At 37.9% G+C, this 15817-nt stretch overlaps 1 protein-coding gene across 1 annotated transcript in view; it reads right to left on the bottom strand.

Annotated features, from left to right (window-relative positions):
• Positions 1-1424: 1424 nt before the first annotated feature.
• The window catches only part of SRRM3 (serine/arginine repetitive matrix 3), a 487174-nt gene continuing 472781 nt past the window's right edge, over positions 1425-15817 (bottom strand). The window contains exons 14-17 of the mRNA XM_040424724.1: positions 9182-9513; positions 8734-8955; positions 6300-6437; positions 1425-1707 (exon numbers count right to left, since the gene is read on the bottom strand). Of these exons, the coding sequence (XP_040280658.1) occupies positions 1512-1707; positions 6300-6437; positions 8734-8955; positions 9182-9513 (888 nt within the window). The 3' untranslated portion in view covers positions 1425-1511. The remainder of the gene's footprint in view (positions 1708-6299; positions 6438-8733; positions 8956-9181; positions 9514-15817) is intronic.

Here is a 15817-nt window from a genome sequence, read left to right as displayed (position 1 = left end):
AGCTGGGTGTGTGTGGTGGGCTAGCTGGACATGAACCCCTGATGTTGGGTGTTGGGGCACCAACAACACACTCTACCTTGACCACAGCATTATGATATGGGGTAGAACAAGCTGAATCTTTGCCTCATGTGAAGGTAAGCCTAGTTACTGTACATCTCTGGTGGCTGCATTTAAAATAATTTAATAATCAGCTTATTATTATATATGTATATTATTTTATCTTTTTGCTGGTGATTTTAGCTATTAATTTGACTCTCAAACTCAATTGCAGTTTAAATATGCTAAACAGACTTAAAGGGGTTGTTCAACCCTTTATAAGTGATGGCCAATATTCAGGACTGGCCATCATTATCTGACCAGCGGGGGTCCAACACCCTGCACCCCTGCCATTCAGCTGTTCTGCAGTAGTTCTGACTCCAGAAGTACACAGCTCCATCCATTGTGCAGTGGACCCAGCTGGTTACTTCAGTGCTACTCCCATTTCTTTCAAGGATGGAGCTGTGTAGATCTTGTGCCAAGTTCTGGGTCTGGAGATATTACAGAACTGCTAATCAGCATGGACCCCCATCAATCAGACAGTGACAGCCTATCCTGAGGACCGGCTATTACTTGTAATGAGTTGGACAACCCCTTTAAAAAACCTACCTATAGCATTACTAACAAAGTCTAGCTTGTTTCTCATAAGTTGTTAGTTTAAAATCCAGTTACCATCAGTTAATAATTTGGACTATTTCAAGTTAAACCAATACACCCTTCATGTATGGGCACATGCTGGTAAACATATCATGGACATTCTCAGGAACTCCTGAGATGACAGAAAACTTTTGATAAGGTGTTTGCCAACTATTTAGTCACATGGGAACAGGAACATGGAGAGTCTAAAAAAAATAACACATGAGAACAGACATATAGTAGATAGGTATCACAATGAATGAACTAAATTACATGCTCTTCATTTCTGTTAATTTATAAAAATGCAAAAAGAAAAAAAAAGTTTTTGGGGGGGACCTGTCATTAACTTCCAAACATGTTTTATGATGAAGCAGATATATATCATTATAAGTCCAAAATGTTTGAATACTGAAAAACACTTCCTACTACAGACTATATGACTTTATAAAATACAGTTAAGTAACCAAGACTGAGGCTGTCATTATCTCCATGTAGTGCCACCATTCTATGCAGTGGTGAAGAGGCTGTGGCTTCTGTGCTTTGCAGCATTGAGCACTCTGTTCATAGAACACAGGGGAAATCTCAAGATGTGACAGAATGAAGAACAGAATTTCTATTGTTGTGAGGTGTTTGCATTTCTAAGAGCTTTCCTAGGACAGATTTACATTAATATGAGGTTGTAGATGCGAGCGACAGTGAATATTCATAATATATATAAATATATATACATATATTATTCTATTTCACATTCCAACCCTGTGATTTTTCTTGGGCTAACACACAATCTACTTTAGGAAGCAAATGTGATTAGTAGAAGTTGATTTTTGATGCACAGAGGCTTAAAATCCAGCACTCTCCGAGCTGCTCCTGTAACTAGGGCTTCTACTATGGCTGGGAGAACGGCTCCGAGTCCGGCTACGGCTGTAGCTGCTATAGCTGTCATAGCTCCTACTTCGGCTACGACTGTGAGAGTAGCTACTCAAGGAGCTGGAAGATGGGCTTGGTCTGTAGTATGGAATAGGACGCTTCCGGGCACTGCAAATGAAAACAATTAATAAGTTACAGGAGGAAGCAGGCAGCATCCAGTCTTTAGGATATTACAGACAATGGAAGTCTACTGAAGAAGTCAGCTTAAGAAGTTAAGACGTTTCTTGCTTAAGAAGTTAGTTATTTTTAGAAACTGACATGTTAGGTTTGAACATTTACCTACGAATAATAAAAGTGATTGTTTTGATTGTTAAAAAGAACAGGATAGCGGAAATGGGGCCAATAAAAGTTTGGCGTATATTATATCAAGCGCAAAAGGGAACCTATCAGGAGCTTTGTGCTGCCTAAAGCATAGGCAGCATGACATATCTTCTGGTTTCCTGGTTACAAACAACTATGTTTTACTCTGAAATACTGCAGAATTTCAAGGAAAACACAGTTTAAGAATAAGCCGGGAACTGGATTGTTCACTGCCAGCCTTCCCCTATCCAGCTTGGTTTTATTGACAGGCTCTTCCTATTTTTGTATAGGGACAAATCTGTCAATGAAGCCAAGCCAGGGGGAGGTCAACTATATTTTCTCTAAACCACAGCATAGTTTCAGAGTAAAATATAGTTGTATTGTTTGCAACCAGGGAGCCTGACATACTTCATGCTGCATGTGGTTCAGGCAACATAAAATTCTAGACAGGTTCCTTTTAAAGGTAAATATAGAAATAACTGAATCTGAAGCCTCTGATTGTGTCCATTTGTTAGGCTTCATGTTCTAATAATTTTTGGAGAAAACTGCATGCTTAAATGGAAGCTGCCACCATAACATGCAGTGCAAACGGCAGCATGTTATAGAGCAGAAGGAGCTGACCAGATTAATCTATAGGTTTATAGTCTATATGAGTTCAGTAGTCATGTGGTCTTATCAGCGATTGACAACTTCACTGTATTAGTATGGATACATAGATAGAGGTCAATCGTTGATAAGACCACCCATGTGACTACAAATATTACTTTTCCTATATATCAATCTGCTCAGCTCCTCCTGCTCTATAACCTGCTACCTGCAGATTGCATTGCATTTCATGATAGGCTCCCTTTCAGTGCTGTTTACTGATCTAAAATACAGCTATGAGTTTCAAAAACAGCGGGAAAGATGATGCTTAAGCTTGATCTACTCAGTGCACAGTTTCTAATATGTTCTCTGTTGGCCCCACATAATCCACACCTCTGACAGTCTCTGAAAATGTAGAAACAGGAGGTTAGTAAATAAGTGAACCTGAAGACATGATTAAGTGTTAGTGTCAAGCAAAAGGAATTGCACTCCTTTCCATCAAAGCAAAAGCCAGCCCAGGCCAAACCCCAACATTGGCCCTTCTGTGCTTAAGATATTGATATCCTTTCTAATGTAATATTTTTTATTTATTTATGTTTATTACATTTCAGTCTAAAATGATGGTGTCCATTAGCATATGCATACTGTATTAAAGGGGAAAGATGGCGATGGACTGACAGATGATGCAAATAGAAGCCACAGTCATGAAAGCTTTTTGCACATCTCTCAAAATTGTTTATGTGACAGGGCCCAGCCAAGCCTGAAAGAAAAGATGCCATAAATGACACCTTCTTATTTCAGCACCCTTCAGCTGTTTGCATTTCTTCATTTTACGTGTGGTCTTTCAACAGACACTGGACACTTCAAGTACTGAAATATTAATAATCTTCAGTCCATTATCAACAACATACTTAAAACTTCATAAGCTTCCAGACAATAAACCATAGCCTATGGAAGTTCCTATAATGGGCTGACAGACACTGTGCCTCCTGGTACTAGATTGTTTGCTTTACATGAATGGAATGCAATAGCTTTTTGCCTCTAGAAAAGTGTCCACATCCAGTAGAAGCTGTGCTGCACATATAGCACAGTATTAATAAAGCTGCAGATATCAGACCCCCTTGTAGGACAGACTGCATTAAGATAGAGACATCCTGAAAGCAGTTAGTAAATTTGACAGAGTGCCCAGCTTCATCCGAGCGGCAAGATTACCCTAGTAATCAAGTATACTTGCTGTCATCGATGTCACTGGCAGCAGGTCATCACAAGGAACCTTAACATGGGATGGAACAGCATCAATTTACATAATACAAATGATGTCAGGTATTTTAAGAATGAATTTGCAGTATGAATTAAACCCTTTCCTTGATATTACAGCCTTGCACTTTGTGAAGCCGGACTGGTAAAAAAATAAATAGATAAAGAACCTTACAAAATCACGGAATGTGAATTTAAGGATAATAGTAGAATATTATCTACACATCAACCAATTTTCTTTTATTTATGCTAAGGATCCTGAGATGAGACACATAGGTCTGTACAAGAGCTGCACAACTAAGGCTAGTTTCATACTAGCGTTTTGGCTTTCAGTATCTGAGATCCGTTCGGGGCTCTCACAAGCGGTCCAAAACGGAACAGTTTTGCCCTAATGCATTCTGAATGGTAAAGGATTCGCTCAGAATATATCAGTTTGCCTCCGTTCCATTTCCATTCCGCTCTGGAGCATTTTTCTGTCCACTTGACGAAACTGAGCCAAACTAATCCTGGTCCTGGCACACAATGTAAGTCAATGGGGACTGATCCGTTTTCTCTGGCACAATAGAAAACTGATCCGTCTCCCATTGACTTTCAATGGAGTTCATGACAGATCCGTCTTGGCTATGTTACAGATAATACAAACGGATTCGTTCATGACGGATGTAGACGGTTGTATTATTGTAACGGATCTGTTTTTGCGGATCCGCCCAAAACTCGAGTGTGAAAGTAGCCTAAAGTAGTTTCTATATATAACACTATATTATTCTTTCATTTTGAAAAATATTGTTGAATAAGAAGTTAAACAAATAATCACCTGCGGCCACTTAATCCTAGAAATGATTTAGAAATCATATTCAACTAAATAACTCTTTGTGTTCTACCTGCAATGGTAGTTTTCATTTTTAAAGGGGTTGTCCGGGCTTTTTCTATTGATGACCTATCCTCAGGATAGGTTATCAATATCAGTTTGGCGGGTGTCCGACACCCGACACACCCCTGCTGATCAGCTATATGAGGAGACAGCACACGTAGTGCACTCATGCCATCTCCCTTCTCTCTTCCTGTCCGCTGCTGCTTTGCCATAGACATACAGCGGAGAGCAAGAAGAGAGAAGGGAGACGGCACTTGTGCACTACGCGTGCCGTTTCCTTATACAGCTGATCGGCCGGGGTGCCAGGTGTCAGACCCCGCCAATCTGATATTGATGACCTATTCTAAGGACAACCTCTTTAAGCAAACATTCACAAGCGCTACCATACTCAAACACCCATTAACAAATTTATCAGAAAGGAAGAACTTGTCTTTTGCAGGCATCGCAAAATAGTAATGTGTTCATGATAATATCTAGCCTGTGTTGTATTTTACCACACTCACAAATTCTCCAAACCAATCTTTCAGGTTCAATTATTATTTTGCAAATTTCTTCTAATCATTTTTGATCTGTACAGTTTGTCAGCAAATATGCTCTTACAACAGTCTGTGAGTGAAGAAATGTTTCTTGACAGCTGTTGTCCTTAACCCCTAAATGACCAGTCCGGCTTGGGCACTACTTTAGGATACATATTAAATTATTAAAACCTATTAACACTTTTCTGTAAAAAAATTATAATATTTTTTGTGTTTTGTGTTGCATTATTCTGAAAGTCATAACTTTTTTATTTTTCCATTGACTGAGCTGTGTGAGGGTTTGTTTGTGATGATTCTGAGGCAGCAAGTACACCTCCACAGGTGGGGTACTTGGACATAATATTGCATTAAGGGGTTAAAAGAGATTTAATATAAATTGTGTTTTAAATAGGTTTGACATTCTCTGCTGATTCATTTATTAATTCATTGAACGATAAACAAGCAAGGCACAGCAGTAGTATATAATCCAATATACCAATGCATAAACTGCATCAAATGTGTGCATAAAGTAGATACAATTATCGTTGCAAACGCAATATGGCATTACGTAAAACATTTAAATGGGGAACAGTAAAAGGCGAGGCACACCACTCTCCCCACACCTTCCAGTAGATCCATCTGGGTGTTACCAGTAGGGATGTGTACTTGTACAGGCTGATACTGGAAGAACTGAACTAAAGTACAGGGACACAACTCAAACTGGTAACACCTATGTTCTCTGTATCAGAAAAAAGAAGCCTCAATTATAATAAGAACTCAAAAAACACAGAATGTTGGAACTAACAACGACATAGTGCTAAAGGGTAAATACTCACTTCATAAATCTACTTACATTTATAAATAACGTAAAAAAAAAAAAGAAGTAGGAAATTTTCTTAGTAGCAGTTTTTCAAGACTCTTTGATCATCTGTTGTTTTCTACACACCGCTGATTCTTATGTTAGCACTTTTAATATCGTTGGCTTCATCGATTATGGAATCCCATTTGTATTTGGTTTTATATGGCTCCTAATGACTTGAATAGTAGTATACAACTGTTTATACATATACCTAACCTTTAGGATTAGCCTTAGTGTATCCTTGGGTATACATTTGGTCCTGTAAAAATAAAAATCTGTGTCTTATTCCCATAACTGCATTTCTAACAGTTACCTTGTAATTCTCCTAGGCTCCATGAAGCTTGGAGAGTCCCTTCTTCTCTTCCGAATAGGTGAGTAACTTCTAGAGCGTCGTCTAGGTCTTGCTGCTTCTGTGTCATTATGCCGTGCTCGAGTCTCATTGTCTTTTTCCCTAAGAGAATTAAATACACTGGTGTAAGGAACTGATATAATAACATAATGTCACAGTCAATGGACAGATGAATGGAAGCGTCCAATGAATGACAAATATTACATATCTATCTAATTAGTAAGCACCAGGTTTAAGGATAAGAGCCATGACAACAGTGATGGTATTGATAGGAGAACCATCCAATAATCCGACAATGAGGTGCAGCATCTCCTCATTTTTATAAAGGCATCTGTCAGCAGAGTTGTACCTATAAAACTGGCTGACCTGTTGCATGTGCGCTTGGCAGATGAAGACATATGTGTTTGTGCCATGTTCATATGTATCTGTATTGCTGAGAAAAATTAAACTTTAACATATGCGAATGAGCCTCTATGCGAATGAGCCTAGAGGCTCTGCTCTCTCTGTAACGGGGCCAGGCAGTGTAAACGTCATCATACCTGGGCCTCCCAATCAAATTGCATAATCAGTAACAACTTGTACAATACAAAGAATAGATTATTTATCCTGTATAGTGAACGTCATAAGAAGGTCATATTTGATGTATTTGTGTACGTTGTACCATATTGTACGCCGTTCTTAATCTATGTTGTGTTGGCGTGGCACCGACCACTATTATTAAGAGGCTAAACCCTCTTAATTATTGTGGTGCATCTCAGGGCAAAAAGTTGCTAATTTGGGCGCAAAGCCTAACTCGTGCCAACATATGTGGCTTTACTATGCTGGAAAACTGCAATAAAAGTTTATTAAATCTCCCAAGAGTGTTTTTATTGTGAAAAATACAATCTCTGTAATCATACTGACCAACAGAATATTTATCTTGTCATTTATATCACACAGTGAACACCTAAAACAAAACCACAGAGAACAATGGTGGAAATACTGTGTTTTTTCAAGTAAAAATAATAAGTTATTCAATACATTAGATGTGGCCACACAAAAACAAGTTTGCATACAAATATGTTTATGGATTTTTTTTTTTTAATTACAGTCTCCTGAAGTCCCTAAAGAGATGAAGAACAACTTTTGTTTTGGAGAGATTTGCAACATAACATTCATATTTTTTTATGCAATGTTTTAAAGCAAGAGTGCAGTTTGTAGAAAGGGAATAGTATTATGCCATCTCACTCATTTAATATACAATTTCACATTACTTGTTGATGCCTTTGCTCTAAAGTCAACTGATAGTATATTGTTCCTTTAGACCAAAGAGAGAAAAGGCCGTAAATCATATACTGTGTGTGCACTTTACATCTACTCAAAAGTGCTGTCACGATAGTAACCATAATTTATAGCTATATCCAGACAGACATATCAAAAATATGGAAAAATGTTAAATGTCATCATTTGCTATAACTTACTAAGTTTGATTCCAAATTAGAAACAGGAGGGAGAATTTATCACGCCCTGCAATTCAGAATTCTAGCTTCAAAAAGTTCAAAATAGGGCTTTTGTGTTTTTTATGCACAAAAATGTGCTACTTTTTGCATTTTCATACTACTCACTCCAGTGTTGAAAAGTGGGTAGGAAAGTGGGCATGGTTAGCTATGTTAATTAGTTTTATTACAGATTTATCACTGCAAATTTTTTTTTTAAGTCGTGAACTCACTCCAGTAAGAGTGAGGTGTAAAAAACAGAGTAGTATTTCTAGATGAAAGGTTAAAAGATGCACCAAATTTAACAAACATTGAGGGACGTTTATCAATACACTCTCATATGCCAGTCTTGATGCCTCTGCATTGGAGTGAGATGCTCCCAATTTATTAAGAGGCACAACCTGGCGTAAGTTATAGGAAATCCGGTAGACGGCACAAAGCACCATCCAACCCACTAAGCCCGTCTCTTTCCTTGCCCCTTTGGAATAGTGATGAGAAGGGTAGGAAGTCGCAAATAATGATGCACATATGGCGTGTGCCACAATTTGTGACTTATTTACTACACAATAGTTGTGTAAATGAATTGATAAATGCCCATCAGTGTGTTCCTTTTAATAAATTTGGGGCAAAGTACTTCAACGCAGACTCAAGGAAAACTGACTTCAAATATTTCCCCCATGATAAATTCCCCCAAAATATATATTTTTTTTTTCTAAAAAACTCGCAAGTTCAGGCTCACAGAAAGTACTGCAAACACAAATCTCTTAGTTCAGTCAGTTAGGATAGTTGAAGAACATATTTAATACTAAAATATAAACTTAAACAACTCTGGACCACAACTGCTCATTTTAATTAGTCAAAGAAACTAACTAAAAGCAGCAATAACAAATGCTATAGCGCAAGATAATTAATAAAGTATTTACCTGTTTAAATTCTTCTTTGGAGATAGAGATCGAGATCTGCTTCTTGCAGATCTCTTGTCTCGTGACCTCGAACGGGAAGGTGAGCAGCTAGAGCTCCAAGAACTACCCCTGTTGCCAGTGCTTCGAGCTAGACTCTTCCTCCTCTCAAAGTTTTGTCGAGTACGTTTCACTGAAGACTCAGAACAACTATTTTGTTTCCCACGATGATGCTTGACTGTTGGCCTATGACATATATATACTGATTAGATTTGTTCCTGTTTTTAGCAAAAACGAATTACAGTTTGCATATATTTATGTTATGAGTAACATATGATTGCTTTTGGAAGTACAGGTATGAAATATACGTAGACATAAGGATTATAGATATCAAATATGCTTTACTCATGCAAACAAAATCAAATTAGGGCTAATTGATAATTCTGCTAAAATCACAATAATTTGTTCTTACTTCTTTGTTAAAGCACCATGGGTCTTCTCTACTCCAGGTGTGTGTGAAACAATAGATCCTTCAGAATCACTACTATAGCCTGTATGGCTTTCTGTGTTCACAGAAGACTCCTTGTGCATCCTGGTTCGTCCTCTAGATCGTCCACGTTGTCTCTCTGATGACGGTGACCTAGAGTGGCGTCGTCGTTTATCATCTGAAGAACATCGACCACCTTTACCTGATGAAATAGACCTTGGACTCCTAATATCATTACGGTTATTAGCCTTGTGATGGTTAGGTGACGTCTCCACTTTTGAATGTGTCTTTGAAGATGGAGATACTGAATTCAAGTGCTGTGAAGGGAAACAAATAGAGAAGGGGGGAAGAGAAAAATGGAGAGATGCTTTAGCATGAGTTCATCTAAAAGTAGCAAAAAAAGTCAACTCACGGTTGCATACAGCACGTTAACACAGAGATTCTACACTGAGACTATTCTTTCTGCTTAGCCTTCCGACCCCAACAATGCAGCTCATGCAACTTTGCATGCAAAACGCAACAAAAAGTTGATAACAGAAAATAATTGTAAAGAGCAGGTGGGGAAGAGAGAACTCTAAGATTAAGACCTAACATAAATAAATAAAAAATGAAAGAAATTTAACGTCATGTAGAACAAAAAATGATTTCAGATAAACAAAAGATAGAACTAAATAAAATAAAATAATTATAATAGTGAGGAGTGAGATAGACATCTGGACAAAACAGCACAAAAACTGGTAGAGATTTAGGAAGGAACAAGGGAAAGTTGAAAATAAAATAAAAAAATTAAATTAAATTAAATTCACAAATGTTACTGGAAATAAATAAATTGTCTTTTTTTTTTTTTTCATTTTAGTTTGTCTGAATTCCTTTATTTCCGGCAGAGTACTGTTGAGCTTTCATCAGCACCCTATGTTCTTAGTTTTGTCACACTGTGATCTTTTTTTGATTTAAGTCCCTCTTGGTTAACATCCACTTACCAAGAAAGTGGCATTTCCTCCTTTAGTAGGTAAGGTATGAAGAGAAGGGAAAAGTGGGGCAACATAAGTGCATCATTAGATTCACAAAAATGCAAGAGAGATAGAGAGAGAGAAAAAAATAATAAAGAAAAAAAAACACACAAACCCACTTTCCTGGCCTTGTATTTTCAGAGTGGTTGTATAGGCCAATCATGAGGTTTGAGTGACCTTTCAGTACTTTCAGTGTCGCAGCTATGTTCAAATTAACGTGAATTTTTGCGCTGGATCATAGATTCATATCTAAAATTTGAATAGCTTATGAATGTAAAAACATAGTGACCACTGTATGTCATGGAAAAAAATAGAGGGAAAAATAAAGCAAGAAAAAATGCGATATTCATGTCGGGGGAATTATTTGGATAGGAAAGTGTATTTTTTGCCCAAATAATATTGACCAAGGTCTATGTATATCTAATATTAATTTTGATATGACAATAAATCTGAATACATATACCGTATGACTGCTAATTACCTTATATTAAGCCACCAATCATCCACTATATTTAAGAAATTGCTCTACTATAGCAAACATAACTATCTCATGCTCAAACCATTAAAATTTAAGCAGTACTGGACAATGCATTAATGAACCTCTAAAGTACCTTTTGGGGGTGATGTGTAAATGTAAATAAATAATCAACTGCACAAACATCAAAATTGTTATCCATGAAAATACAAGATACAGTGTGATTAGTATTGTAGAGCCAACTGAAATAGTACGTATAATCACTGGCTACATCTAAAATGTAGCATATTTCTCTAACATACTTTAAAGAGAATAAGTCACCAAACTGTTTTGGTGATCTGAGGCATATTTCACGGGTATGATACTATTTTTAAAATATGCTAATTAAAGCTTTGGTGCAATGAGGGCATCACCATTGATCTTTTTGCACCTAATATCCCCTAATTTCTGTGGCTAGCTCTTCACTCACTGCTTTGCCACTGCCTGGCCCCGTCAATAAAAGCAGTGAGGGAGGAGCTGCCTACAGAAAGCAGCCAAGATTGGGTGCAACACGAGCAACGGTGATGCCCTCATTGCATTAAAGGACTAATTTGCATATTTTTTTTTTTTAAGTATCATAACTCAGGAATGGAGCCTTTTATCAAGAAAAAAAATCCCAGCATTTTAACTGAACCACAGTGATGTGTCTATGCAAACAGTTTGATAGAGAGGTCGCTGGCGACATATTCTCTTTATGTGTGTATTGTTTTTATAGATATAAATTGTTACCATTCACATTTCCAATAATCTAATATATACTTATTTGTGTTAATCATTAATATTTTAAAGGGTCACTGAGTTTTAATAAAACTTTTGATATGTCACAGAGACTTATTCAAAGTTTTTATAGTTTTGATTGGTGGGGGTCAGAGTGCTGAGAACGCCACCAATCCCAAAGCTATCTCTCCTCACTGCAGGAGATGGAATACAGACTGACTCAATAAGAAGTCAATGGCCCTGTCTCGATTATGCCTTCTTCCGTGAGAATAGAGAGTATGATATGTGAGTGCTTCTCTCCCCTCGTTCTAGCGATTGTTGGGTGTCTCAGCACTCAGATATGTCTCTATGACATAGCAAAAGTTTTATGAAAATTCAGTTACCCTTTAAAGTCTTTTGGGTAAACTATATTTTCTATAAATTATACAGTTGGGAAAATAATTTTCCAAAGCTAGATAAAACAGCTGTGCAGCACTTTTGATACATCACCCCATAATCTACATGAATAATCTCGCAAAGGATATGAAAAAAAAGCATAAACAATATTGTTGAAGCAAGGGACTGTAAAATCTCTTGTATTATTACCAATAATAATATGAAAGCATGAAGCACTTTTATAACCTACTTTATATGTTTATATTATAGGTCATCAGTATCAGATCAGTGGAGGTCTGACACTCGGTACCCTCAACAATCAGTAATCTGTGGCAACTGCTGGTGCTAGCAGCATAACAATAGACACAGTCAGAAGCAGAAGGCTTGTGTATGCAGTGCCTGTGCTGGCATACTGTATCTCAGCATCCATTCAAGTTGGCTACTTTCTGGCTACTGTTGACCAATTTGATTGTAAGATGAATATAGCACTTACCAATATAGTTTTTATTGATATTCTGTGCCGTTTGGTAGATTTCATAAGCCGTGTATGAATATTGGGCCAATCTTCTCTGCTGTCCACATAGAGGTCCTGTCCACAAGATGGCCGCTGATAGAAGGTCATATGACCAGACTCAGCCTCCTCCATTCAAACACAATATACCTGCATCAAACTCGAACAATGCAAGGGCATATGACAGGTGAAGTTTATTTGAATGAAGGTGAGTGAGTGATTTGCCTGATTACATGACCCTGCATCAGTGGCCATTTTATGGACATGACCTCCAAGGTGGCATACCTTATAAAATATAGAAAATGGAGCAGAATATCAACATAGGCTATATTAGTAAGTGTCACAGTCATCTTACAAACACACTGATCAGCAGTAACCAGCAAGTGGCCAACCACTTCAAGTACAATTATATACAGTGGATATAAAAAGTCTACACACCCCTGTTAAAATGTCAGGTTTCTGTGAAAAAAATAAGACAAAGATAAATAATTTCAGAACTTTTTCCGCCTTTTAATGTGACCTATAAACTGTACAACTCAATTGAAAAACAAACTGAAATCTTTTAGGTAGAGTGAAGAAAAAATATAAAAATAAAATAATATGGTTGCATAAGTGTGCACACCCTTAAACTAATACTTTGTTGAAGCACCTTTTGATTTTATTACAGCACTTAGTCTTTTTGGGTATGAGTCTATCAGCATGGCACATTTTGACTTGGCAAGATTTGCCCACTCTTTTTTGCAAAAACACTCCAAATCTTGTCAGATTGCGAGGGCATCTCCTGTGCACAGCGCTCTTCAGATCACCCCACAGATTTTCAATCGGATTCAGGTTTGGGCTCTGGCTGGGCCATTTAAAAAACTTTTATCTTCTTCTGGTGAAGCCATTCCTTTGTTGATTTGGATGTATGCCTTTGGTCTTTGTCATGCTGAAAGATGAAGTTCCTCTTCATGTTCAGCTTTCAAGCAGAAGCCTGAAGGTTTTGTGCCAATATTGACTGGTATTTGGAACTGTTCATAATTCCCTCTAGCTTAACTAAGGCCCCAGTTCCAGCTGAAGAAAAACAGCCCCAAAGCATGATTCTGCCACCACCATGCTTCACCGTGGGTATGGTGTTCTTTTGGTGATATGCAGTGTTGTTTTTGCGCCAAACATATCTTTTGGAATTATGGCCAAAAAGTTCAACCTTGGTTTCATCAGACCATAACACCTTTTCCTACATGCTTTTGGGAGACTTCAGATGTGTTTTTGCCAAATGTAGCCTGGCTTGGATGTTTTTCTTCGTAAGAAAAATCTTTTGTCTTACCACTCTACCCCATAGCCCAGACATCAAGAATACGGGGGATTGTTGTCACATGTACCACACAGCCAGTACTTGCCAGATATTCCTGCAGGTCCTTTAATGTTGCTGAGGGCCTCTTGGTAGCCTCCCAGACCAGTTTTCTTCTCGTCTTTTCATCTTTTGGAGGGAAGTCCATTCCAGTTCTTGATAATGTCACTGTTGTGCCATATTTTCTCCACTTGATTATTGTCTTCACTGTGTTCCATGGTATATCTAATGCCTTGGAAATTCTTTTGTGCCCTTCTCCTGACTGATACTTTTTAACAACGAGATCCCTCTGATGCTTTGGAAGCTCTCTGTGGAATATGGCTTTTGCTGTGGGATGCGACTAATAAAATTTCAGGAAAGACCAACTAGAGCAGCTTAACTTTATTTGGGGTTAATCTCAGAGGCACTTTAAATGATGGCAGGTGTATGCTGACTCCTATTTAACATGATTTTGAATGTGATTTCTTAATTCTGAACACGGCTACATCCCCAGTTATAAGAGGGTGTGCACAACCATTTTTTTTTCTTCCCTCCACCTAAAAGATTTCAGTTTGTTTTTCAATTGAGTGGTACAGTTTATAGGTCACATTAAAGGTGGAAAAAGTTCTGAAAAGATTTATCTTTGTCTAATTTTTTTACATCAGAGAAACCTGACATTTTAACAGGGGTGTGTAGATTATATATATATCCACTGTATTTGTCTATTTTTGGAGTGATTTGGATAGGATAGCTATACTTCTACTGTGCAACCCACTAAGGGCTTATTCACGTGTCCATTTCAGTTTTGCGGAAGCAAACACTCAAACTGTGTTTTCATCTGAGTTTTGAATCTGCAAATGGCCAAGATCAGACATGCATTTTTTTTCACCGTTGTTGATCCACAAAAAGGCGGCCTTTTTAAAAGAAATTCTATGCAATGGATCAGTGTAAAATGGACAGAAAACTGATGGCATTTATGTTCTGTCTGCTGTTTTCATAGACGTCTATTGGTGCATTGGGTCCACATAACGGACCAAAGTAGTGCATGTGTCTGTTGTTTTTCCACTAAACCAGTTACTGGAAAACAAAGATGTGTGAATAAACACGCTAAATCAATGGATACTGTTCTATCCATGGAAAACATGGACAGAACATGTCCTTGATTCATGGACTTTCCCTAACAAGCAAAGGGGCACATTTGTTAAGTCCTAGGCCAACTATAGTTTTATTAGGAGTACTATGTACCTTATCTGCATATGATATTAAAGCAACTGTTGCTGTCCTTGATGCTACCATCCAAAGCCTTGGTGTACCTTGCTTGCTAGGGACCCTCTATGTAGAACACTATGAAATATCCTGGCACTATATAAGCAGTGGGAAATAACACAGCAATGGCATAGCATATTTCCAATTTAGTAAACAAGTGTCTAATTGCTTGTATAGATCTGTAATGAATATTAGATATCAGGATCTCACTATTATCAGGCATCTACATATATATATACATGCATATATACGTATATATATATATATATATATATACTAGTGTTTATCGAGCACCATAGTGCTTGGGTGCTCGGACCGAACAAATCGGGATTTATAAAATTATATGCGAGGGCCTGCTGGTGAGCTGACCCTGTAAAACAGTATATGCCAGGCCTGCAGCTGAGCTGACCCTGAAAAACATTATATGCAAAGGGCACATATGTGAGGGCATTATATGCGATGAATAAGCATGTGTTGATATGATGGAAGAGGAGAAAGAGGATGAAAAAAGGAAGATTCAACCATATACCCTTGATTGTGGTGGAAGGGGTGCATGGGAATACAGTGTACATTACAAACAACACATTTAAAGTGCCTTTATGTTCATCAGCTTTCCTCTGGTGGAGTCGAGAAGTCATGGTCAATCCAGGCCTTGTTCATTGTTATAAGAGCCCACCTGTCAGCATTGTCAGTTGACAGGCGGATACGCTTAAATATTATAATGCCACCAGCAGCACTAAATACCCGCTCAGACAAAACGCTTGCGGCAGGGCAGGCCAGCAACTCCAAGGCGTAGAGTGCCAGTTCATGCCATGTGTCTAGCTTGGACACCCAGTAGTTGTAAGGCACTGAGGGATCATTGAGGACGCTGACACGGTCTGCGCATCAGGGTGAGGGTGCTGGCGGGGTGTCATGAAAC

Source organism: Bufo bufo, chromosome 3 (genome assembly GCF_905171765.1).
Source record: "Bufo bufo chromosome 3, aBufBuf1.1, whole genome shotgun sequence".
NCBI classification, from domain to species: domain Eukaryota; kingdom Metazoa; phylum Chordata; class Amphibia; order Anura; family Bufonidae; genus Bufo; species Bufo bufo.
The sequence above is the reverse complement of the archived record's forward strand: the minus strand, read 5'-3'. Positions and strand labels throughout refer to the sequence as shown.